The sequence below is a fragment of the Chaetodon auriga genome, chromosome 14 (genome assembly GCF_051107435.1).
Source record: "Chaetodon auriga isolate fChaAug3 chromosome 14, fChaAug3.hap1, whole genome shotgun sequence".
Classification (NCBI taxonomy): domain Eukaryota; kingdom Metazoa; phylum Chordata; class Actinopteri; order Chaetodontiformes; family Chaetodontidae; genus Chaetodon; species Chaetodon auriga.
This window is the reverse complement of record NC_135087.1, coordinates 14,940,175-14,966,875: the sequence shown is the minus strand read 5'-3', so window position 1 is coordinate 14,966,875 and position 26,701 is coordinate 14,940,175. Positions and strand designations below refer to the sequence as shown.

Genomic DNA, 26,701 nt, shown 5'->3' with positions numbered 1-26,701 from the left:
TCATGTGTATGTGCTTGTATTATGTTCATGTGTTGCATCGCTGTGCATTTCTTAGGGCATGCTGACGCTGGTGTCCAACTGTATTGATCGTCTGAACGTCTACAACAGCGCCGCCCACTTCGGGGAGTGTGCCGGGTCAGAGGCCGGAGCCGCCTGGAAGGACATCCTCAACCTGCTGTACGAGCTGCTGGGTAAGACGCTCCTCTACCACACAGGCGCACACGCATGAACACACAAACGCGCGCTTAAATCGACGTGCTACTGCAATCAATCACAGAGACGAGAGTTGTTGTTTGAAGATGAAGCAGCTTTGTCTGTGGTGGTTCTGTGGTGATGAGGAGCCATGATGACTATTCACAGACGCCTCATAGTGGAGAACTGAGTTTGCCAGAATTCTGACATCATAGCATGAACGGAGACGCACACACACCAGAAATACTCCATCTCCAGCACTCACACATGTACTCACATTGTTGGGCGCGTGGCCCACTGCATACAAAGGAGCTTTTTCAGTTTATGTGATGTGATTCCAGGGCATCAGCCCAACAAGACCAGCCATCACACACCCCCACAAACTCAAAATTTTGGGTGTCGCCTATTGGCCAGATGGCTTTTTGTCCATTGAATGTCAGTCCTCACCACTACGCTGTTTTCTGTTTTGTTTACTTGCTCTTGCTGTGCTCTTTGTGTTCACATAGCACAATGTCATCAGCCCTGCCATTGCAAAATCACTCTAACCTCTTGCACTGCGACCATATGCTCCGTCAGATATAGACGTATCTCACTAAAATGATCTGGCAGGGAAAAATAGATATTTTTTCTTGCTCTCCCTCTATGTCTGGAAGCCCTGCTGTCTTCTGCTGTATCTGATGAATACAATGTTTGGCTTGAACATTTTCTTCACCACTTGACGTGACATAAAAGATGCATTTGCCAGCAGGAAATCATGAGCAGGTGTGACTTTCTCCCTGTCATGATTTGATGATTTGTCATGTTGCTAAGAAGAGAATGTGGATAACCTGTATGTGAAGTGTCTCTGTCACCCTGCCACACTGAAGCCCCTCTGTCCTCCAAGTGTGTCCTTCACACTCTTATTTACACTGATTTCACCTCCAGGCTTATATTAGTGTTCCAACCACGTCTTTCTCTTCCCCCGTTCCCTCCTCCACACACCTGCTCCGGCGCAGTATTAAGTGGATTTGGGATGCCTCCCTCCTTTCTTCCCTGTCTGTCTGCATCGGATGACCCTGTCTTTTCTTTTTCTTTTTCTTTTTTTTTTGCTAGGACGTATGTGGGTGTGTTTGTCCGCGTTTATTTATGTCTTTTTTCTCCTTGTGTCGTTCCCTCCCTCTATCTTAGGCATCTTCCAAATTAATATTTATGAGCGTGTCAAAGCAGAACCTCTCTCGTTTCTTGGCTTTGGGCGCGCACATAAGGTGTCCACCTTTGGTTGACATTTTGTTTGCTGTTCTGAGCTTTGACAGTGCACCGAAGGGGATCCATCAAACCACTTTGAACAAAAACTTCTTCTTCTTTCCTGTAAAATTTGACTTGTGCACACTTTCCTTGTGCCCTGCAGCGGCATTAATTAGAGGAAACAGAAACAACTGCACCCAGTTCTCCAACAACTTGGACTGGCTGGTGAGCAAGCTGGAGAGACTGGAGTCTTCGTCAGGTATGGTCATTATCATTCTCACTCATACTGAGCCTCCAGTGAAACAGCATTGTGAGATGAAACTTGCATTTTCTCTGTCAAAGAGACATCACGAAAGGATCCAGTTTCTTTAATGGTAATCCTGCACTCCTAAACAGGGACACAAGTCTTAAAAGATAGAAAAGATGACACTGCTTGCTTAAAAATCCTACACGTACCTCTGCTTTTTAAACATATGGTAAAGAATGTATGAGCAGCACTGAGTGTTCCCTGTTGATCTATGCAGACTGGATGTCTTCTTGATGAGTGTCCTCTGGTGTGTCTTTCTCTTCTGCGGGTGTTAACTAATTGATGAATTTGCGGCTGTGTAGGCATCCTGGAAGTTCTGCACTGCATTTTAATTGAGAGCCCCGAGGCCCTCAACATCATCCAGAGAGGACACATCAAGTCCATCATATCGCTGCTCTACAAGCACGGACGCAACCACAAGGTGAGCAGCATGTAGTGCTGCTGGGGTTGGGGGTTAATCTGGGGTTACAGTTGGGTGTTAATCTGGGGTACTACCTCTGGCTCCAGTACTGTGTAAAGAGGTACAAGGAAAATATTGAATGAAGGGGTAAATAAAGGTGAATAGTTTGAGGTGAAATGACAAGACAATATACAGTACAATGGGTGGAAACTGTAAACTCTGATAAGGTAATAAAACAATTAATTATACTCTTAAAGGAATAGTTTGACATCTTGGGAAATACACTTTGAAAAATTGCATACATCCGTAAGGTGTATATGTAGCTGATACCTGCAGTCAATTAGCCTAGCTTAGCATAAAGATTAGAAAGAGGGGGAAACAGCAAGCTCAGTACAAAGGAAATAAAATGTATCTGCCAGCAGCTACATCTTAGCCATAGATCAGTGACTTCCTGGAATCTCAACTGGTTGCTTTGCAGCTGCTCCTTGGCAAGAAATGGTCCAGCACAAACCCCCTTTGAAACACTGTTGTTTATACACTTTGAGTTTTGTATGGATTAAAGAAACGTGATAATTAGTGAGGTTTAGAGGTGCTGGTTGGTTGATTTTTAAGATCATTTGCAGAGAGCCAGGCCAGCTGTTTCTGTTCTTTGTGCTAAGCTAAGCAGCTGTTGGCTCCAACTTCATTTTCGCTTAAAGACACGAGAGTGGCATCAATCTTCTCATGTAACTCTTGGCAAGAAAACAAATGAGTGTATTTTCCAAAATGTCAAACTATCCTTTGAAGATGCTTTGTGAGATAACGCTTACTTGGATGTTGTCAGAAACTTTTAGTCAGGCAAGAAAGCACACAACAACCACTGAAACTGCCTGTTTATCTTGCATCCAGTCATCTCCAGTTCTTTCCTCATTAGGCTCACCAATATGCTTCACTGGATGCACATTCATTTCCATAACAGTTCCCCTTGGGCCTCTTTGTCACCTCTTCTTCTCCTTAGCTACTAATTCATTGTGCTTACCTTCTACCAGCATACAAACTTCCATCTTTGACAGAAGGCTCCTGGGGGTTTGGTTGCAGTGTGTTCCCATCATGAATCAATCAATTTAACAGTGAAATGAGATCAGGAGCAATCAGCTGGCCGGGGTCATAAATCAGCCTGAATATATCATTTTGCGATGTGAGCAGGAGAAAAGGACCGATGATAAAGGATGAGTACCCTGGCCTGTCACCCTTGGCGGAGCTTCCTGGCCAATTTAATTCTATGGCTTTGTTAAGCCAACATCAGAGGGATATTATTGGACATGTTTTTGGCCCCAATAAGCATCTTTGAGTAATTATGCAGCGGTTGCATTGAACGAGTCTGTCCCTAGAGCAGCAACCTGGACAGTGATCGGAAACAAAGATGATAAGTAATTTCTGGAGAAGTATGGATTCATATCCAGGGTTTAAGAGGGGAAACAAGGTCAATGTGTAATCAGTTGTTGGGGAACTGTTGTGCTCTTCCTCTCGATACTGTTGCTTATTTTCCCCCCTGGTGCCTCCACTTTCTTTTTTAGATTCTGGATGTGCTCTGCTCACTGTGTGTGTGTAATGGCGTAGCTGTGCGAACCAATCAGAACCTAATCTGTGATCACTTGCTGCCCAAGAGAGATCTGCTCCTGCAAACCCAGCTGGTCAATGATGTCCAGAGGTTAGAAAGCCATGCAAGCACCACGGCTCCTTTCAACATCATGCTTCTCTGATATTTTTTTTATTATTATTAATCCACATTTCATAATTACATTGAAAAAATGCAGTGGTTAAAAGTAAGGTCTTATGGTCTCATTCGTTACCATTCGTTGAAGTCCTAGTCTGTGATTGGTGTAGGACTGGGTTGCATCAGGCATGTTAAAGGTTCTTTGTAACTTCAAATTACTTTCAAAATCTGCATTTACTAAATTGGATTGCACCACTTGAAACTTAAGGAATGTCTTAGTCAGTAAAGACTGAAAGCAGCGTAAACAGGAAGTCTCTAGCATCACAACCTGTAACGTAGTAAGAACTAGTTTGTGTGGTGCAACTCTAGTGTAAATCTCTACGTTTAAACACTAAAGTTATGACTAGGCTGAGTTTCAGCGGCTGGTGCCCCAAACATTTATTGTGGGTGAATCTGCATGGTACACATCTAAAACTACATGGCAAGTATAGACCATGCACACTCAACAACTTGGTCTTTAAATTGGGCTGTGGACCACGTACGCTCAACCATGACATGTTTGGACATTGAAGAACTGTATACTGATACTTGACTTTTAAAGTGTGGGTTGTATTAGGTCACATATCAATAGTCAGTGTATTACCAACAGTAGATGGCTGTTGGCACGCCCCCAGTTTGGAGAAGCACACAGTTCTGGCACAGATGCTATGCAATGTACTGCTGTGGACGGGATCAGCCGAAAAACGTATTTCAGCTGCCTTAAAAAGGTCCGCCTAAAAACTCAACATCAGTTCATATGTTGACTTTGTATAGAATATTTCCACTGCTTTATCTTGCCATTTTTTTCAGAAGTGAGCCTTTTTTAGTTGTCTCTATACGTTTTGCTGCTGACCCTGTCCTCAGTAATACATTGCTTAACTTCCCTGCCAGTACTCCTGCTGCTTCTCCAAACTGGGCCGTGCTGACCGCCATATACTGATAGGTAACACACTGACTATGGATAAGTACCTCATATAACCCCATTTCAAAAAGTTATGAACTGTCCCTTTAAATCCCCTACTATCTTGTAGTATCCTGCAGCTTGCAGTCTTTGTACAATGAAAAGAAGTATTTTGGAGAGGGTGAGATAATTTTAACTCCACTTTAATCTCACAAATCTCTTTGGCTCATTTTCTTGACACTAGTGAAATGATCTGCTTTGCTCTGCCTTTTTTCACGATATCGACACTTTTTAGGAGCTTCCTGAATCAAATATATTAGAAGCAAATTGAATCGTCTTGTCCTGAGGGTAGACTTTTTCATTAGCTTTAAGAGTAAAAATAACATATTACAAATGCAAGTGAGAATATCTGGGAATGCTTCCTCTGAGGGATAACTAACGATTTCACGTTTGACTTCATTGCCAGTATGAGGCCAAATATCTTCCTGGGAGTGAGCGAGGGATCAGCTCAGTATAAGAAGTGGTACTATGAGCTGATGATTGACCAGGTGGACCACTTTGTGACCAGCGAGCCCTCCCACCTGAGAGTGGGCTGGGCCAACACTAAAGGCTACGCTCCCTACCCAGGAGGAGGAGAGGGATGGGGAGGCAATGGAGTCGGAGATGACCTCTACTCATTTGGTTTTGATGGACTTCACCTCTGGTCAGGTCAGGGAGAGGAAAAAAAAATTCTGTGATTGTGTGTGTGTTTGTGTGTGTGTGCAACTCAGCTCATAATCAGCCCATGTATTAAAGATGAGTGGTAACCCTGGGCTACAGCCAGGTTGTGTCTAGACAGAACCAGCACCCTGCAGGGACGATCTCCTTGCCCAGAGTGTGTGTAACTGTGTGCGTTTGCGTGTGCAAATGTGCGTGCTCAATTGTGTGTGTGTGTGTGAGACAGACCGAGTGAGATGTGATCTGTGCCAGCATCACTCACTGGGTCAGATTTCACAAATGTGTGTGTGTGTGTGTCCCAAACAGGTCGTGTCCCGCGGGCGGTGGCGTCCATGAACCAGCACATCCTGACCTCAGAGGATGTGGTGAGCTGTTGCCTGGACCTGGGCGCTCCCAGCATCTCCTTCAGGATCAACGGACAGCCTGTTCAGGGCATGTTTGAAAATTTCAACACAGACGGCCTTTTCTTCCCTGTCGTCAGCTTCTCCGCGGGGGTCAAGTGAGTGTTTATTTGTTTCTCCTGTGTGTTGTCTGAGACGAAGAGGCTCCCTGAAATTCCTGGATGATGGATGAGCTATGCAGAAGCACAGGTCAGATGAGACAGACAAGCTCAAGCTAAAAGAAACATGCAGCATACATAAAGTGTATACACTGCACACCAGCACTGCCTGCATGAAACCCATCTAACCCACCCACTCATTCTGGTCCAAATTCATTAATCCTCAAGGCCTTTAGATTGGACAGAGGTAGAATCGTCTGGCTTCATACGTTGCTCTGTTGCCATGGCGACTGCAGATGATGTGATTGACAAGACTTTAAAGTGGAATTTCAAGCTCCAGCAGTTTTCCCATGATTCCATGATTGACTCTGACTTTGTGGAGCAAAGCAGCATTTTGCATTACCAGCTTTTACTCTCTGAAGCCCAGAGACACCCGACACCAGGAGAATGGTCTGATGATATTTGTCATATGAGCCACTTGAAAGTGAATTCACTCCTTATTGGCTAATGAAAACGAATTCTCAAAAATGTAATACCGTAGCTGACGGTCTGTGAGCAGTGGGAAGGAAACTGAGAGTTGCGTGTGATTCAGCAAATGTTTCATGAAGGAAGCAGGGTAGACTCTTTCCAAAGGTGCTGGAAGGTCCTGAGTCACCAAAGTTTATTACGACTCATCTTGATGGGACATGATTATATTTACCAAATTTCATTGCAATCCGCCCAGCGGTTGTTGAGACATTTCAATAAAAATGTCAGCATCATGGTGGCACTAGAGGAAAAGGCAGGGGATCGACATGGTGGTACTTATGTAGCTAAAAGTTGTAGACCTTCATGTCTTCTGTCCTAGAAACTTTGCCACATTTAATAGCTTCATTTGGGTTTTTTCTACAGTATAACTGACTTATCAGAGGGGCTTATCAAAATTTGCATTACTCACCTCATGTAGCTGCAGCTTGAAGAGGTTGCAGCAGAAGCCACAGGTCCAGAGGTGGGAGCTGATGCTAATGTGAGATTCTGCTCTTGTTTTTTGAGCTTCTGCTCTGCTATTCTTTTCCACTCTTTGCTTAATTTAGTCTAGTAATCCCCTGTACAGCAGTCATCGTCGCTCCTAACTCCACCATTGGCTCAGGGAGTGTGTATCTTCCTCCTACAATACCAGTAATGTTGCCAGACGCTTCTTTCCACAACTCAATAATTACAAATCAAAAGCTATTAGAATTATTTGAATAATATTAATCCCAAGTGATTCACACAAAAGGCCTGTGAGCTTGTGTTTCATCTATTGCTTACAAGTCATGATTTGCAGAGTTAACGTTCAGCCTTTCACATGGAAAATGCCGTCTTATAACCACTCTTCTGCGGGTTATGACACCTCGGAGCTTGTGCTTGAAGCTGACCCACTGAACAGGGTGAACATCTCGACGGATTTAAACGTGCCAGAAAATGACAGCCTCACATCTTTCACCGCTCAATAATTGAGGGCTGCAGTCAGAATGGGCTCGGTTGCGTCACAGCTACTACTTGAGTAGCTATTTTTGGGCGGCCTCAGGAGAGCCTCTTCACAGTGATGGCCTGAGACGGGGTTTTTTTTTTTTTTTCAGTCTCAGAGCTAAACTTGTCCCTGTTAGAGCAGTGGCTGGAACAGATTGAAGGGGAGGAAAGAGCGGTTCCATTTAGCTGCATGGATGGTTTTCTTTTCACTGGCTGCTTTGTTCATTAATCGCTGTCTGATTATCACTTATGATCAAATATACAGATTGCATACACACGCAGTCCCCTCTCCCTCCCTTAATTAACTTTTTCCCAGTATGTTTAGCATGTAGAATAATAGAACAAGCTAACAAATGACCAACATTTGATCTCATTAGGGTGCGTTTCCTGTTGGGCGGTCGACATGGCGACTTTAAGTTCCTGCCTCCATCGAGTTACGCTCCGTGTTACGAAGCCCTGCTGCCGAAAGAGAAGATGAAGGTGGAGCCGGTGAAAGAGTACAAGAGGGACGTGGAGGGAGTCCGAGATCTGCTGGGCACCGCGCAGTTCTTGTCGCAGGCCTCCTTCATCCCCACACCTGTTGAAACCAGCCAGGTAAACTAACAGGAGAGGAGCAGTGCTGATTCCTGAGATGAAGATGTTAATAACCTTCTCACTGCTTACATTTTCCACACCTTTTCCCTCAGATTGTCATGCCGCCTCATTTAGAGAAAGTTCGAGACAGGCTGGCTGAGAATATCCACGAGCTGTGGGGCATGAATAAAATTGAGCTGGGCTGGTCGTACGGCAAGGTGAGGAAGATGCAGATTACTCTCATACATATAATACTTAAAATCATTCACTCTGGAGCAGAAGATAAAAAGCATAATCCATGCATTTTACCATGTTTGTGGTGTAATAAACATCACGATTACACATTTTCTTAACAAGTTTGAGTTAAAGTGCGGCTTGAAATGTTTTAGTTGTGAGCAGTATTAGAAGTGAATCATCAAAAGCCTGTACGTCATCTTGCTTTCTCTTTTATAATTTGCGGTTCACACCAAAAAAAGAGGGTAAGTGGAAAGAACACTCTCATTTTTCCATGTTTGATGCTTTTCATGCCATTCATTTAGATGCTCCATTCCAGTCTGTTTGTAGGTAGCAGAGTCATTGTGTCTGTGTTTTAGTATAAGTCATGAATTACAAAGTATTGTTTCAGCAAAGGGCAGAACAGGGTGTTTTGGCCATTTCAGCACAGCAATAAAGCAAGAGGGGAAAGCCTGTGTTTTAATTGTCAGTGTAGAGTTTCTCCTCTTTTTAAAGACATTTTATTGATTATTTAAACCCATAATCCGTCATCCCACTGTAAACCCAAGGGTTGCTTTTTTTTTTTCTTTTTTCTTTTTTTGACACAGCTATAGTTTGACATTTTGGAGAAAAATGCTTATTGCCGAGAGGTACGAGAGAAGATCAATACCACTCACTTAGCTTAGCTTAGCTTACCATAAAGACAGGCAGCTGGGGAAAACAGCTGGCCTGGCTCTGTTCAAAGTTCAGGAATACAACCAGACTCGAGACTTTGAGTCGGGATTAAACAAATGAGATACAAAGTGTTGATTATTGATCTTTGGAACTTCTTTTTCTTAGAAAGAGCCAGGCTAGCCGTTTTTACTGCTTCTAGTATTTATGCTAAACCACCCAGCTTCTGCTTATAGCATCATACTTAACAGACAGATCTTATGGAATAGTTAATAGTATTTCCCAAAATATCCAATTATTCCTTTGTTTAAATCCTTAGAATTAATAAACATACATGTAGAAAGCTGACCATATATTTTGAATATGATCAGTTGAAAAATTACATTATATATAAGACATTATACCTGCAATTTATCTGCTAAAAACATAAACTTTTGTCTGCAGAAGACTGATTCTGGTTCATTGTACATTATCTGAAGGATGACTCCAAAATGACCTGTTTTGCCCTTAAAGGAACAGATGACAACACAAACAACAATATGGAACACAGCTCTTATGTCTATAATACAAACAATACATGTCAAAGTCCTCCCTCTGTTAGTAATACCACCAGCTTTCATGCAGGCCTTCATCCTTGCCAACACCTCAGCAGAATCTTCAATGTATCGAAATCTGAGCTTTGACTTTTATTGTCTGGTTTCTCTCTCTAAAGCTCCGGAGGTCGGAGGCTCTAACAGTGTGTCAGATTGTGGCCAAACGTGTTCAGTGAGAGCCGAGGTGCACATAGTATTAGATATGTTTTGGATGTAGTCACAGTGCAGTTCACTCTGTGCTCTGAAGTTGTCGTTCAGTGCGATTAATTACAGCGGCAGTCACGGCAGATGCCTTCCAGCAGAGGGAATAAGCAAAATACCATTTGTTATTTAGCCCTGGCTGCATAAAAATACCTTTTTCATTTATTGTTCCTTCCACAAATGTAATTCTGTAAGACGAAGAGCTGCCAGAGAAGAGATTTCCTGTAGAGTTCTTGTACTATTCACAAAAGAGCTGGCTGGTGTTCATTGGACCCACACACACACACACACACACACACACACACACACACACACACACACACACACACAGACACACACACACAGCTGCATATCTGTACACAGCCCTGCATGTTTTCTTGGTAAACATCCGCCATTGCCATGCCGCCTCCTCTGAGCAGCATTGCCAAAGGGATTATTTGGCATAAGGTGCAGCCTCGCGAGAGGCCTCACACCTCTCACTTGGTATTCCAGTCGCACACCTTTCTATCTCCCCTAAGAAAACATGCTCCCTTGTTCCTCTTTCATAACATGTTCACTAGAGTAGACTGTCTTATCACTGCAACCAGTAGCAGCCTGTATTTAAACCACATCCCCCTCTCCTTGTTGGTTCACAATGACACTGACTGACAAGGCTGTCTATTTCATACGCATATGAACTTTCCTACATGGTGTACGTAGAGAATGAGTTACCGTGAACCAAAGTTGGAGGTAACAAAGGAGAGTTGAAGTGTGTTTCTGTGACTGTTCTTTTTCTCATAGATAAGGGATGATAATAAGCGGCAGCATCCGTGCCTGGTGGATTTCTCCAAGCTGCCAGAAACTGAAAAGAACTACAATCTGCAGATGTCGACAGAAACTCTGAAGTATGTTCAGCACTATGGATTCATTTTCTGCACTGTATTTTTGTTTTTGGCTTTAATGTATAGCAACTGTCATGTCCATGTCAGAAGAAATTGGCCTCACTACAGTGTAAATGAAGGTGAACAAACTCATAACGGATTCAAATAAATAAGCTGTAAGCTCAGTGCACCTGGTCCTTTTCCACTCGTCAGCACTCTGCACAGCACTTGGTTCTCTCCGTAAAGGTCCCAGTGAGACTTATTACAAGTGTTTTACATAAAAACTCTTTAAATGATACAGGAGAACATTGAGGTTTGCAGTGATTAATCTTGATCTGTGGCAGTGGCAGACACATCTGGGTGACACTGTTGGGTTCCTGAGTGACATCAAACTCATTTTTCCCGTCACTTTGTCCTCTTACAAGGTGTGAAGAAGATCTGTCAAAAGCTCCTCACACCCTGTGCATTCCTCTGGGTTTTCTTTGCCCTTTTTCCTCTCCTGACAGAGGAGGACATGCTCAGTTGAACCCATTACTCCTCCATTTGAACACTCCCATCCCATCCATTGCTACTCTTGGATCGACATGTGCTGTCAAGGTGTGCATAAAACACAATCTGCAGACAGCTTTACTCAGTCACTCACTTTGTGTTCTTTTCCTCTCCACAGGACCCTTCTGGCATTGGGCTGCCGTGTGGTTCAGGTCAACCCAAATGCTGATAGCTCCCTCAAAAAGATAAAACTCCCCAAGAAGTAAGTGTGCATGCTTGTATTCAATGAATAAATTCCTTAAGACCACACTTTCTTATTTATATGTATGTCGGTTCAGGCTGTTTGTTAGACTACTGATTGTGATTGTGCTGGTATTAAATAAGAGACAGAAGCAGAAAGGCGATTTATATTCATCATCATCCATCAATTGAAACATGTATGTAATACCATAGGCTTTTCTTTAGTAAGAGCAATGATGAAAGGCTAAATTAAAATGTGTATAAATCCAGTGTGATCATCAGAAAATGTTCAGCAATGTGAGAACAAAGGATATTTAGTGTTACTGAATCTACTCCCATGAAGATTTATATCAGGCTGTAAATATGGGTCAGCTCGCCCTGTTGGATTCACCCTTTATTACTTCTGAGGGAAAATGTGTTTGCTTTTTTATTATCTTTTTCGTGTAGCTACATGATGTCCAATGGTTATAAGCCATCTCCTCTGGACCTGTCAGACATCAAACTGACTCCAGGTCAGGAGCTGCTGGTGGACAAACTGGCAGAGAATGCGCACAACGTGTGGGCCAAGGACCGCATCAAACAGGGATGGACGTACGGCATTCAGCAGGTACACTGGATGCATTCACGCACAGTATGTTGGGACCAAAGCAAACGGTTATTTTGGTGATAAAAATCTGTCCTGAAACAGCATGTGTATATAAGGAAGAGGCAGGGTTTTCTTCTGACATCTGTTTCCAGCTTTGCTCCTGCATTTTTTATGTGTTCACTTTCTCCTTCATGCTTCATTAATTCACCTCCCATACAGTCTATACCTTACAAGTGCATGTGTCAGACAGTTTGTATGGCCTGACATTTCTGAGCTATATGCCATTATTCAATATGCAGCAAGATGTTCTGCAGTAAAGGGCAACAAGACACAGACAGTATAGTGCAGAACAAACTCGTTTCTTCTCATCTGTTGAACACACAAGCGTTAAAACTGCACACGCTGACTGCGGGCTTTTGTTAATCTGGCTTTTGGTGTATTTTGGTGCTGTTGCCATGAAATTGGATAAAACACACTCCTCTGATATCCCAAATTCTCCACTGCTATTTGCTGCCACAGTGTGATATTGAATGTGTCATCCCTGTGAAAGTTATGTATTTCAGTGAATCTGAATTGGTCTGATGATATTGTTTCTGAACAATAGAATAAGAAGAATTGATGTTGTCTGTTTGCTTTTCACATAAAAGCATTAAATTACAACATGTATTGAGAAATAATTAAATCCATCTTGCAAAATATGATAAAGTGGATAGAGTGAAGAGTTATGAAATCACCTATTGATTAACAGTAAGCAGAAAATGTGCCAATAAGAAGACACTTTACGTTAGTGTTTTTCCAGTATAAGCAGCTATGGTTACATCTACATGTCAGTTTCCGCAATTATACACTACAGCATCCACACAAAAAACAGTTTGAGGGCATTGTACGTGCTTTATAATATATGTGAACCTTTTAAGTGATAGTAATTAAACTTACCTGTACTACATGGCCTTGAAAATGAAAACACAAGGTTTTCATTTAAGACCTCCAGGGAAAGCTGTTACGACAGACCAAACAAAAACAAGCCTGTGATCTTCATAACCGGCACAAGATTTCAAATTAAGCTCCATAAATCTGCTTAAGAGGCATTAATATGATACTTCCACGGTTGCGCCGCAGTTGGAGCACTGCTATAGGAAATGACACAGGGAAGACGCAGAGAGTGACTGGCAGCACTTCTCCGTTGCAGGGATCAACAGCGCACTTTTAACAAACTCAGCTGGCTGCCTTAAGCCGGCCTACAATTGATGAGATAATACAATACATGCAATTTTCTCTGCCTCTCTTCTCCCTGCAGGACCTGAAGAGTAAGCGCAACCCTCGCCTGGTTCCCTATGTTCTGCTGGACGAGCGCACCAAGAAGTCAAACAGGGACAGCCTGCGCGAGGCTATCCGCACTCTGATCGGCTACGGATACAACATTGAGCCCTCGGACCAGGAAGGCGGTGAGCTGGACTGAAGAAAGGATGCCTATCAAAAGGCCCAAGCAGTCAAATAGTAGAGTCAAGTTAATTGTCTCCGAGGTGAAATTTGTATTAGGCACAGTGCTACAGTAAAATAATAAACACCACAAAATCACGAGAAACATTTGACACAATGCTAGACAGAAAAACATCTTAAAGCGTAAAATAGGCATTTGAGTGTAAGTTTGCTCAACACGCTGGCTAAAACAAGAATTAACGTGCTAAGGTCCTTGTGTATTTATTGCACATTGCTCTACAGCACTAACATTTAGTACATTTGCAGATTAGACAGAACATGATGAAATGCTTGTTACAATGCAATGTCCTGGCAAATGACTCTGCCTTCCACAACCTTTCAGTCCACAGTGAGAGAGAATAGAGTGTGAAATGATTGCCTTTAACCTCGCCCAGTGGCTGCGTTTGTAATTAATGCTTCCATTATTAATTTCTTTATTTACTGGAGGGGATTCAGATGGTTCTAAAACCTGACGCTGTGCCTGTCCCTTCCACCCACTAGGACAAGTGGTTGAGAGGCTGAGCATTGACAAGGTCCGCTTCTTCAGAGTAGAGAGGACGTACGCGGTAAAGATGGGCAAGTGGTACTTTGAATTTGAGGCTGTGACAGGAGGAGACATGAGAGTGGGCTGGGCCAGACCTGGATGCAAGCCAGACGTGGAGCTCGGCACAGATGAGCTCGCTTTCGTCTTTGATGGATACAGGGTGAGCTGTCGACCGGACATAGATCGCTCCCTGCATAATCTTTCATATTGTGTGGTGCAGTTCATGTTGATTGCTCCTGAGAAAAGGATAATTTGGAGTCAATCCTAAGTCTTTTTTTTTTTTTTTTAAACTCTGTGAGGTTGTAATATTTTTGAATGAAGTGTAATTCTCTTTACTTTGTACTGACTGGCCCTTTTGCTTTAATTAAATACTTACAAGTTGTACAGTTTCTTGAAGATGAGTCAAAATTGAACTCATGTCAGGAAAAACAATTATGACCAAAATTATGTTTAAATTACCTCAGATGGACTTTTTTGTGACATATGTATGGTATATTCTGCTCCTAAATGTTGAATTTTGTGTTTAGGGTCACTGTCTGAACATGGGCAGCCGTTTATTTGGGCGGTGCTGGCACGCTGGGGATGTGGTGGGCTGTATGATCAACATGGAGGACAAGTCAATGATCTTTACCCTTAATGGAGAGATCCTCATCACCACCAAGGGCTCCGAACTCTGCTTCACAGACTTTGAGACTGAGGATGGTGAGAAAGTGTGTGATAGCTGAGCCAGTTGTTGAAGCTTAAGGTCGGGGAGTGTCATACTGATAAAGTGATTGTAGACAGAGTTGTTGGTCATCTTTTTAATAAAGCTCTCACATGCAGAGCAAAGAGAATTAACCTAGAATGACCACACTGGGGGTATAAGTGAAAAATAAGTGGCTCTCTGTAACGAAATCACCCTTATTCAATGTGACACTTGTAAATTGGCTTTTTGAAAAGGCTGGATTGATTTTCCCTCCCCCTCCTGCTGTGTGTATTCTGAGAGGCTTTTTATTCTCTCCTCCCTCTACTTCTCTTCCCTTTTCCTCCTTCACTTCCTCCGGCTGCCCTTCAGGGTTTATTCCAGTCTGTAGTCTTGGTCTGGCTCAGGTGGGCCGCATGAATCTGGGGAAGGACGCTAGCACCTTCAAGTACTACACCATGTGCGGCCTTCAGGAAGGATTTGAACCCTTTGCCGTCAACATGAACCGGGAGGTCACCATGTGGTTCAGCAAGCGTCTGCCTACTTTTGTCAATGTGCCGAAGGACCACAACCACATCGCTGTAAGAACAAAAGGAGCAAAATATTTGTTTGTAAAAAAAAAATCACAGAATTGTCGGATCAGATGAACACAATGACTTTCTTCCTACGTGCAGGTAACCAGGATTGACGGCACCGTCGACAGCCCCCCATGTCTGAAAGTTACACACAAGACGTTCGGCACCCAGAACAGTAATGCTGACATGGTGTTTTGTCGTCTCAGCATGCCTGTAGAGTTCCACTCCATCTTTAAATCTAGTCCTGTAGTAGACATGAACGGAGTCCATGAGGAAGACACCCTGAAAGTCAAACACAGGTACTCTTCAAAATCATGATTTTACACCATACAGCAAGCAGCTCCGTCCAATGCATTATACCTACCATGTTTATCTGTTTATGGTCTCAATCGCTAGTTTCAAGTCTCTGTCCACTGTTTATGATACGGCCTGTGGGTTAAAGATGTTTGGGTCATCAGGCATCTTATATAATGGCTTTGAACGTTACTCAGCCAATCCGAACTATCTGTCAACTGGGTTGCACCTGGTGATCACCTTTTTAAATGTGGTTTCTCATAGATATCCGCTGAGATCTGTGAGGCACAGTGATGAAAGTAGACGTGTGGACTACAGCAGCATCACTACGGTATTGTACAGCCTCATTGTTTTGATAGACTACCATTCATTGCAACACCGGCAGTGTTGGCTGACTCTTCCATGTGTCATTACAGTACTATCACTCGGTAAGGGTCTTCGCTGGCCAGGACCCTACCGGTGTGTGGGTTGGATGGGTTACCCCTGATTACCATTACTATAGCAACAACTTCAACCTCAGTAAAAACCGCACAGTCACCGTAACCCTGGGTGACGAGCGAGGACGAGTCCATGAGAGGTGAGACCATTTTTCGGGAGGCCCCATTTCCCTTTGTAAACCATTTCTTGAGCATTTCTAAGTGTTTTTCGAACCCAAATGTCTATATGTCAAAACAAGATGAATGACTGATACTTGCACTCTGATAGTGTGAAGAGGAGTAACTGCTACATGGTGTGGGGTGGTGACGTGACCAACGCCGCTCACACCTCGAGCCGCAGCAACGTGGACCTGGAGATTGGCTGTCTGATAGACCTCGCCACCGGCCTGGTGACATTCACCGTCAATGGCAAGGAGATATCCACATCCTACCAGGTACTCATGTGTTGTTCAACCTGAAGGAATAAACCAGTGAGATGTCCAGCTGTGTTTTGTATTGCATTGTATGAAGCAGTACAGTGTATAATGATGTGAAGAAGCATGTTCTGTTTAAATCTTGAGTTTATTTTGGGCTGTTTTCAAACTTTGTACGGACGTGCAGAATATGCAAGGTCACAACATTTAATGATTTTTTGTTCATTCCTCGCCTCTGCCATTTATTCATTAACGCATGCATCCACCTGTAAGACATCACCTGTCTAACTGTCCATCCACTCTTCTTTCCATCAGTCTGCAGTTTATCCTTCTGACCTTGAGAGTAACTCATCTTCTGCCTTTGCATATTTTCCTAACAGAGCAGTGACGTCTGCATTGTTAAATTTCAGACTTAGACTTCGCCTTTGCAGATGTACTCTGAGAAATAAATCTTAAAGAACCTTTCACAGGGTTTAATCTTCTTATGTTCTCCCTCACTGAAACTCTATGAGGCTTCACCCGGGCGCTGAGTCATCCCGCCAGCCGACACTCTCCGATGATCATGCATACACACACATGCGTACACTAAGCAGTGGAGTTTCATGATGCCTCATTAAGCTGCTTTCTGCAAGTCATGCTCACTTCCTGCTACTCAAGCTTTTGACGTGCACTTCCTGTTTGGACCTGTTATTAACTTGCCGCTCTTTTCTGTGCTGCAGGTGGAACCAAACACCAAGCTTTTCCCTGCCGTGTTTGTGCGTCCCACGAGTCCTAATCTGTTCCAGTTCGAGCTGGCTAAAATAAAGGTAGAATCCTCTAGACAGAAGCCAAAATCCTACAAGTGCACTCAGCATTGGTCAAGCAAATGTAATTTTTACTGCTCACAGTACTTTTAATTTTAATTCTCCTTCACACTCTGCTCAGAGATGCAGCCCCACATAGGGTTAGACACCCTCCAGCTAGATCCACTTGGCTAATATTTTATAATGCTAGTGTCTGCACAAAGGATACTGAGAGCATCACCAACAAGATGGGTACTTGTGTCAGTTGAAAAAAAGGGAAAGATTTTGTGACTAAGCAAGAAAGATCGCACTGAAACAATAAACATGACAAATAACTCTCAGACAGATTGTGACCGTCTCCTTTAGAAAAATGACAGCGTCGTTTGTTCACGCTCTTCAAAATTACTTTCTGCTCCAGAACAGGAAGTGGTGTTTCAAAACTGTAGCAAAGCAATGTTTTTTAACTGCTTGTTTGGCCTTGAAAAATGGTAATATCCATGTTTGTTCACTCTCTCCAGAATTCCATGCCTCTGTCGTCAGCCATCTTTAAGAGTGAACATAAGAACCCAGTGCCTCAGTGTCCACCCCGTCTAGATGTCCAGACCATCAACGCAGTGCTGTGGAGCCGCATGCCCAACACTTTCCTCAAGGTGGAAACAGCCAGGGTCAATGAGAGACACGGCTGGGTGGTGCAGTGTGTGGAGCCCCTGCAGATGTTGGCTGTACACATACCAGAGGAGAACAGGTACAGTTCGTGGCTTACTTATTAATATAGCACCATAATTTGTCTTGTGAATGAATTAAACTAACAAGATCTCTGTTAGTTGTTGCCTTTAGGGGTGCTGGTGTGGTTTGAACTTTAAAGAGAGTCGAGCTAGCTGTTTCCAATGCTTCAAATTTAGACTATTTTCGTGAGAGTGGTATCGATTTTCTCACCTAGCCCTCTGCAAAAAAACAACAAAAAAATTTCCCAAAACGTTACTCCTTTGTATGTTAGCTCATACTGCACCAAATAATTAGTCATTTCAACCACATGAGCTTAATCTAACAGTCTGATAGACAATTCATCAATGTTGTCTTTTTAGAAATGATGTGTGTGCTGAGTTTTCTTGTACACAAACAAATTTGCATTCAGTATTACTCAAGACAACTTTCTGTCCTTGAGCTCTGACAAATGTGCTGAATACATTTCCTTCCTCATAAAACATTTGCAAAGCCTCTTTTTTAAAGTATTTTAAATCCTGCGCAGAATAACAGCTCCATCGTGCAACTCGAGTCAAAAACTCCACACAGAACCTTTAACACCCCGTATCCTGTATGATAAATAACACCTGTCAGGTCTCTAAATAGACTGTCTTCGTAATCCTCCCTCACTTCTTTTCAAAGGTGTGTTGACATCATGGAGCTGTCTGAGCAGGAGGACCTGAGGATGTTCCACTACCACACCCTGAAGCTCTACTGTGCCCTCTGCGCTCTGGGCAACACCCGCGTGGCCCATGCCCTCTGCAGCCACCTGGACCAATCACAGCTTCTATACACCATCGACAATCAGTACCTGTCAGGCATGTTACGTGAGGGTTTCTACAATGTCCTGATCAGCATCCACCTGGAAACAGCCAAAGAGGCTCGACTCATGATGAAAGACGAATTCATCATCCCCGTCACAGCCGAGACACGTTCCATCCGCCTCTTTTCTGATGCTTCCAAAAAGCACCTCCCACCAGGGGTGGGGCTTAGCACGTCGCTTAAACCCCGTCTCAACTTTGCCCCGGCCTGTTTCATCAGCATTAAACGGGAACATCTTTATAGTCCCCAAATCCCACTGGATTCACTGAAGGAGAAAGCTATTTCAATGTTGACAGAGGCTGTTCAGGGTGGTGGGCATCACATCCGAGATCCCGTTGGAGGAGGTGTGGAGTACCAGTTTGTGCCAATCCTGAAGCTCATCAGCACCTTGCTGACTATGGGTGTGCTGGGCAGCGAGGACGTTCATCAGATCTTACTGCTCATTGACCCAAATGTTTTCAGAGAGACACGGGAGGAGGGAGCCTCGGGGGCCACAGACAAAGAAGGAGTCACAGGGGCGGAGGAGAAGGCAGTGGAAGCCGGAGAGGAGGAAGCTGCCAAAGAGGCCAAGCAGCCATTGAAAGGGCTGCTGGAGAAGAGGCTGCCTGAGCCTGTCAAACGACAAGTAAATAATGAGCACCTATGAACAGATGCGACATCATCTTCTATGTGTGTAAACCACTGAGGCTAAATCACCAAAACATGTAAAATCAATGAACATCATCATGTACAAGTGCCAATTCACACCGAAAGACTAACACAGCTGTGCACTCAATCACATGCTCCATAACTGCTCCACTGTTATAGACCCATTCAGAAGTCAGTCAAACATGAAATGGCTGTCTTGTATTGAACAAATGATCTTGTGGGTAAAAATGTCTCTTTAATAAGTGGGATTATATGAAGCCATAAGGTAGTTTGCATGTATTCCTAACGGGCTCGCTTGTAACAGCTGTGTCTAAACGTGCAACAGTGATGCAACGGGTGTTTGTTGTTTGTCTCCTCCCCTTGTCTGTTCCCAGATGTGCGAGCTGCTTCACTATTTCTGCGACTGCGAGCTGAAGCACCGCATCGAGGCCATCGTGTCCTTCTCTGACAGCTTCGTCTCCAAGCTGCAGTTCAACCAGAAGTTCCGCTACAACGAGCTGATGCTGGCCCTCAACATGTCTGCCGCCGTTACTGCAAAGAAAACCAAAGAGTTCAGATCGCCCCCTCAAGAACAGGTGGGTTGAGGCCACAGTCACTGCAGGGCTGCTGGGAAGGAGTGATCAGAAACACTGGTGTAATTAATGTGAACAAACAAGCTCAGGGTGAGTTTCAGGTCATCAACAAATTGTATGCTGTGCTGCACTTCACTAATTCGCAGAATCTAAGCCAGTGGGTGCCTTAAGTGCAGGTAAAGGGTACAGCAACATTGCACCACATCAAAAACTTAGTGACATTTACATTAATTACATTTTTTTTTGTTATATTATACATGATATGATATAGAAATTTGATTAGATTGTTACATTTTAAAACACATCAATATGGAAAGAATAGACAATAACCATTAAAATTTCCATACTGGTAGCAAAATCAATACATGATGTCAATTGTGTGTCTTTTGTGCCCTTGAGTACTTAAAATGTAAGATAATTTTACTCCTTAAACACAGCAAAATAAATACATTTATTCTACCGATTAACCCTCTATATTAAGGTACACATATTCACCTTTAGCTAGTTTCTTATCAGCATATTGGCTCATTATTAGTTGTTATAAAGCACTTTATTAATGCCTTATTCTGGGGGTTAGGGTTGTTAAGGGTTAGGATTAGGTTATTAAGATTGTGAGAGTACAACAATGTCCTAACCCAATAAGCAGCAATGAGGAGGTTATTGAGGGAAAACTCTTAACTCTAGTTAAGGGCAGAGTAGTTGCAGAACAGGGTCATGCAGAATTGCCATTCTTTGAGGCCCAGCACACCTTCACAAGTGTTTTCACTTATTCTGGCTACCCAGACTTGAAAATTCTGGTAACCACTGATCTCAGACTAACACCAATTTTCACCCACTGACTGTACAGCAGTGATATCTTCAACCTGGCAGTTTCACAACATTTCTCACTTCTGTTCATGTGATGCCGACAACTCTCACATATCTGCCACGTCACCTTATTGATGCAAATGTGACTTTAAGGTGCAAATCAGCTGCAGAGGGTAAATGCCAGGATCTGCGCATCATATCTATACCAGAAAAAAAGTCCTGCAGGCTCTCTGCTTCAAATGATGCATGAAACACGATAATTCAGGGAGAGATGTTACATAACTTCTGTAATTTTCCCACATACATGGCTGATTTCTTTCCCCCACCCTCAGATTGCCTTTTTAGTTTTTCTATCATTGAATGTGCTCGTTCTGGTTCCACATCCCAGAATGAATGAGAGCTGGTTCTTGATCCAAATGTGTCTGAAAGCACTTTCTGTGTGTGTGTACTGAAAAAAGCCTCAAGGCGAACTCATCCCTCTTGTCTGTGGTGTCATTGCTTCAGTGAGAGCACACACACACACACACACACACACACACACACACACACACACACACACACACACACACAGAGTATCCCTTTAGGGTCACAGCTGGAGTCCAGTGCTTCATAGCTACTTTAATGACTTGTCATGGTGTCCTTCGGTCTGTGAGTGCAGAGGGAGAATTAGCCATTTTAGCTGTTGTTTTTTCTCTGTGAATCCAGCAATGAGATTACATCATGTTCAGATTGATTCTGAAACTTAAGAAATGTGCCAAATGTTGTTTATGTAAGCGTCTGCTTTCATGTTTCTGCATTTCAGATCAACATGCTGCTGACCTTCAGTATGGGCGAGGACTGTCCGTGTCCAACAGACATCCAGGAGGAACTGTATGATTTTCACAACCAGCTGCAGCTCCACTGTGGTGAGATGCAGATTCACCTGATGCAATCATCTTATACAGCTTTCCATTGATTGTAGATATTATATCACAAAGTCAGCATGGATTGAAAATTGAAAAAGGTTAAAAAAAAAAAAGTCAGTGTTTTTCAAATAGAGAATATAGAAGACATATATGGTAATTGTTCCTTTTCTGCCTTTTGCTTGAGCTGCATTTGTGTCAGCATCGGCTGAATTGTACCAGTACTTCTTCTCACAAATGCCTTCTTTTTCCCTCTGCATCTCTCTCTGTCTCTGTTACAGTTCAGTGCCTCTCAGATTGCTCTGACATCTTGATGTTTTGATAAATAATTGAATTGCCCAACCCTCTGTGGTACAACAGACCTAATGGCAGTTTAAGCCGAGCACCAACCTGTCATGGCACCCTCCACACAGAGAGCAATACAAAACAATTTGAAATTGCAAAGAAAGAGGCGATTCTGTACATCCCATACGACACATCACACACAAGACATGTGCACCAATCCCGCAGGAGGCCATGCTTGGCAGAGATATTGCCTTAATATGCTTTGCTGTCCGTGTATATAGTATGTCTATCTGTTTGTGTCTTGCAGGAATCCCTATGGAGGAAGATGAAGACGACCAAGATACATCTATCAAAGGTCGCCTCCTAATGCTGGTGAACAAGATCAAAGGCCAGGCGCACAAAGCAGAGGAGCCCACACAGAAGGAGCAAGCTGCACCATGTGAGGAAGTCACTGTTTTTACAGTATTACTTAATGATATTAGCGATGCTGTGGTGCACCTGCTGTAGCAGTAATGCTCACATCTAATTTCAGAGCTGAAGTTATATTCTAGAAAGCATTGATCTAATCATGATGATGACTAAACAGTTAAAGCTTTAGGAATAGCAAACTTGTTCATGTAACATTTGAAGGCCACATGTCCAAGAAAAAAGTGCCTTTGATAGGGCTGGCGGCTTCTGGTCGGTTTGTTGCTCGATATGCTCTTGTCCAGTGATTTTCTTTCTATTCACATTAGTCAGACAATCACATCCTGGTGTTACTTTCATGAGGAGAAAAGTGCTTCTTAATCCACTGGATTAAGACACAGCTCCACATGCTCACCGGATCAGCTCCAGTCTGCAAATATATTCCTCTTTGCCGGTCTGTCTTTTGCCTGTTGATTGGTTAACACTTGTAATGTGGAACCAATCAGAGAGTGCTGTGGACGGGACGTTGAGTGAGACTACAGAGTGGTGACAGCAGGCATAGGGAGGTTCAATCCACAGTCGGTTTAAAAAAATAGTTATAATAATGTGCAGATTTTTGGAAGAGTAGGCAGAATTTCAGTCGAGTGGGAAAGTTGTTGCATTGTGTTTCTACACTGTTTGTACAACATTTGCTGCTATCCCCTAAAAGCAGAGGCTCTCACACGTTATCTATTTACTCCCATCTACATTCTGCTTGTTTATGGTCTCTTTCACCTCTTTTTGTACTTCCTCCTCGCTTAGAGAGATGAGAGAAGTAAATGCAGGAGCTCCTGTACTGCGGCTCGAACACCTTCAGCCTTGCCTCCGTTTGTCTGCCAGTGTCATGTGGACTGAGACACCGGGTGGCAGTCATTTACATTTCAATTTCTTTTCAATTTCATTATGGTAATACGGAGCCGGGTGGAGGAGAGGCTGCAGAGTGAAGAGCAGAGTTCCATCAGCTGCTCAGGGAGATGAGAGAGGAGAGAAAACACAACGGTGGTAAAACCAAATCCCTCACCTGATTAAACCCATAGACACGCGCATAAGCACACAGGCAACAACTTCACAATCATGAACACACACAGGAACAAAAACCATTTGAATCACAGCACTGAATAACCGGAGTGCCACAACGGTATAAATGCAGAACGAGTTGTATGAAATCTCATGTACCACTCTATGTAAGAGGCCAACAATCATGTCTCTGATTGCAGACGATTACTTAACTGGTAGAAAACACATTCTGCTTTGTTCTGTTGGCCTTTAATGTGGAAAACAATGTGTTTTTTTAAACTGCTGCTCACTGTTTAATATCTCAAGTTTTATTTATAGGCGAATGTCTCCATCTATGGCAGTAATTTTTCTCTTATACATGACCTTTCATGGGAATCACCCTGTTCTGATAATAAAGCAAGACATGTGTGTCTGCCTTTAATTGCAGATAGGGAGTAAGTAATGTGAAGCAGGGTGTTTGAAAACCCCTCTGAGATTCCGGTCATGGCCGTACCACCCCCGTCTATTCTTGAAAGCAATGCTGGCAACAACAAGTTGCCAAATTGCAGACGGGTAAATTTGGGCTGAAATATGTGTTGCTGATTGCAGATGCTGAAAGGCAATCTCTCCACTGGGATTTGGCGTGGCCCTGAAGTGGAGCATATAAGACCACCATGTTGATCTCTGAGGAGCGAGACAGGATGAAAATAGAGGAGTGTGTATTTTCCCTTAAAAGAGTGCTTTAGGTGGTGGTCTCTGTCGGGTGTTGTGTGAGGAATGATTGATTAGATGCCTGGTTTGTGGTGGCAGCTGCAGCTCAGGGGCATCACATCTACTTCTGTAACAGCTGGAGGCGTCACAAAGCGAGGGAGGAGAGTGGAATGATTTCAGATCTCTTTGGGCAAAATCACTTACTGCTAAAACGTTTTCTTTTTTCATTTTGTCATTATGTACGCTGTTTGTTGGTAGTAAGTTTTATTTGGAAGCCGTGTGTGTTTGCCTTTTCTGAGTGGACCTGTTTTATTTTTTTTCCTGTCAATGACTTTTGTATAGTAGATTAAGACGCATCGTCTCCTTATATGATTAACCTTCGTAAAACAGGAGCTTCGTGAAACAAGGTGTACAACAAGAGTCTGCAGCCAAACCAGCTGCACTTAGAGCTAAATGCTAAGTGCAGCATGCTAACACCTTCAGATTGCCAGTGCTAGCATGCTGATTCTTAGCAGGTAATGTTAAGCCTACCATGCACGCCATCTTTGTTTAACATGATAGCATGCTGAATTCTGCTAAGTAGCACTAAACACAAATTGCAGCTGAGGCTGATGGGAAGGTCATGTCAGTTTTGTGAATATTTGGTCATAAACTGAAGTACTGAACAAATTTTGACCCGATGATGGTTCTAGCAAAAAAGTTGCACATTTAGAAAAGATTGACCAGCTCCTCCTCTGGGGACCATGAATGTCCATGAATGTATGCATGGAATAAATGGAACTGGATGCATTCCCTTCATAGGCATAGTACTGTATGTGAGAGTAAGAAGTGTGTGTCACAATCGGTATATATTTTGAGAACCAAAATAAAATCTTACATAAGCAAAGGGTTTGCCTCGAGGCAGGAGGATGACAGGGTGAAGATGACATGATACACTATTCTTACTGCAGCTGTAACCAAACCCTCCCGCCTCTCGTCGCATCGTCTTGCTCAGTGAGACCCTGCAGACACAAAAGGCGCCATCGTCTTTGCCATTATGTCATGGGACTGAAGTAAAAAAGAGCACAGAAGCCATTTTCCTCCCTTGATGAATGGTTTATCCAGCAGGAGCATTTAATGCTCATACAAGATGACTTGCCTGGAAGAAATGTGTGTGTGTGTGTGTGTGTGTGTGTGCGCGCGCGCATAGGGATTGTGTGTGATCTCTCACACCATAAAAACCACCGGCTTCCATCGATGTAACACTAGACTGGTCAGATTTGTTTGTTGTTTGTTTGTTGTTTGTTGGGGTGTAGTGAAGGGAAAAGAGTGGACGGGGTGTATTCAAGAGCAACACAGACAGAGAGGGGAGGGACAAGTGTGTTTGATGGTGTGACAGAATGAGAGTCAGGTGAAGCATCTTGGCTGAGAGGAAGAAATGTCGCCTCTCATTTTGGAGCAAGCTGGTGCTTCTGCCCTTTCTCTGACTCCCACGCAACTCTCGGCAGCCGGATCGGTTACCACTGACTGTGACATTCTGCTGGCTCCCCACCCATCACACAAAACACACACGCACACACACACACACACACACACACACACACACACACACCCTTGCATTGATTGACAGCCTGGTGTCAAATCGTCCAAACCTACAATCAACCTTCCAGACACAGGGGTCTTAAAAACACAATCACCTAATTGCAGTACTTTTAAGAAATCAATTGCTTATAAACGGCTCCATCTTTTACGGTTCTCCGTTGTTTAATTGATGAATTGCTCTGTACTTTTGTGTATTCATACCCCAAGAACAGACTCACAAATATATGTGCACATCCTCACCCACACACCCTATTGATCCAGTTTTAATGAAGCCTTAAGGGTAGATCACATTCGAGCTGTCCAAACAAATGTCTCCGTTTAACCACACAAGCAAAATATTGTACTGTACTATTAATACCCCGTCCACATCCCCTCCCTTATTCGTTACATAACAGGGCTTCCTTTCCACTCGGCCGAAAATGTGCCTTTTCATGAATGAGCTCGCAAACTGTGTTTTCTTTCCCATCGAACAGAAGAAAACAAGTTGCTGAACCACAGCTTGATTACCTCTGTAGAGGTGGCTGATGCGCGCGTGCAGTCCGATTAGCTCGACTCAAGCCACGCGAGAGACTTTGATGGAGCTGTCTGTCTTTTTCTGTTCTGTGTTTGAGGTCTTATTTGCATCACTGAGCCAGTTGAATTGAGTCTCACTTTTTTTTAGTGCTTGTGTCAAAATTGGAGCACCCAGTCAAGTGGAGGCTCTTGTATAGGATTGGTCTAATAGAGCTTTGTGTTGAGTGTGTGTGTTGATACATATGCATGTGTGTGTGTATTTAAGGGAGGGGTGCTATGCCTTGGTGTGACCTCGGTTAATGGAGGGAAGGTTATAGGATATTTACCCCTTAAAGCCAATGATATGCAAGAAGGATTACAAGACAGTGCAGTGAGCGCCTCACTGCTGAGTCTTTCTCTGCTATTTTAAAGGCAAGTCTTACTGTTACAAGTCAGAAAAGCTTGTATTGTTTTAACCAATATTCCCCATCATAATTAATAATTCTGTAATCTCACACATCTCCATTAGAAGTTCAGGGTAATAATGCAGTATTGAAGATATCTGAAAGCAGCGTACTGTCAGGGGATACTTAACTAT

General features: G+C 43.2%; 1 protein-coding gene across 10 annotated transcripts in view; it reads left to right on the top strand.

Moving 5' to 3' along the window:
- The window catches only part of LOC143331278 (ryanodine receptor 3), a 98,883-nt gene that overhangs the window by 37,108 nt on the left and 35,074 nt on the right, over nucleotides 1–26,701 (top strand). For all 10 annotated transcript variants that reach the window (XM_076747987.1, XM_076747988.1, XM_076747980.1 and 7 more), the window contains 25 exons: nucleotides 56–191; nucleotides 1,580–1,675; nucleotides 2,026–2,144; nucleotides 3,680–3,813; nucleotides 5,226–5,467; nucleotides 5,783–5,975; nucleotides 7,844–8,060; nucleotides 8,153–8,257; nucleotides 10,499–10,602; nucleotides 11,246–11,329; nucleotides 11,755–11,914; nucleotides 13,191–13,338; nucleotides 13,874–14,076; nucleotides 14,444–14,618; nucleotides 14,971–15,179; nucleotides 15,273–15,472; nucleotides 15,732–15,798; nucleotides 15,884–16,044; nucleotides 16,173–16,338; nucleotides 17,037–17,123; nucleotides 17,618–17,844; nucleotides 18,486–19,290; nucleotides 19,688–19,888; nucleotides 21,495–21,597; nucleotides 22,187–22,318. In XM_076747987.1, the coding sequence (XP_076604102.1) occupies nucleotides 56–191; nucleotides 1,580–1,675; nucleotides 2,026–2,144; nucleotides 3,680–3,813; nucleotides 5,226–5,467; nucleotides 5,783–5,975; nucleotides 7,844–8,060; nucleotides 8,153–8,257; nucleotides 10,499–10,602; nucleotides 11,246–11,329; nucleotides 11,755–11,914; nucleotides 13,191–13,338; nucleotides 13,874–14,076; nucleotides 14,444–14,618; nucleotides 14,971–15,179; nucleotides 15,273–15,472; nucleotides 15,732–15,798; nucleotides 15,884–16,044; nucleotides 16,173–16,338; nucleotides 17,037–17,123; nucleotides 17,618–17,844; nucleotides 18,486–19,290; nucleotides 19,688–19,888; nucleotides 21,495–21,597; nucleotides 22,187–22,318 (4,474 nt within the window). The remainder of the gene's footprint in view (nucleotides 1–55; nucleotides 192–1,579; nucleotides 1,676–2,025; nucleotides 2,145–3,679; nucleotides 3,814–5,225; nucleotides 5,468–5,782; nucleotides 5,976–7,843; nucleotides 8,061–8,152; nucleotides 8,258–10,498; nucleotides 10,603–11,245; nucleotides 11,330–11,754; nucleotides 11,915–13,190; nucleotides 13,339–13,873; nucleotides 14,077–14,443; nucleotides 14,619–14,970; nucleotides 15,180–15,272; nucleotides 15,473–15,731; nucleotides 15,799–15,883; nucleotides 16,045–16,172; nucleotides 16,339–17,036; nucleotides 17,124–17,617; nucleotides 17,845–18,485; nucleotides 19,291–19,687; nucleotides 19,889–21,494; nucleotides 21,598–22,186; nucleotides 22,319–26,701) is intronic.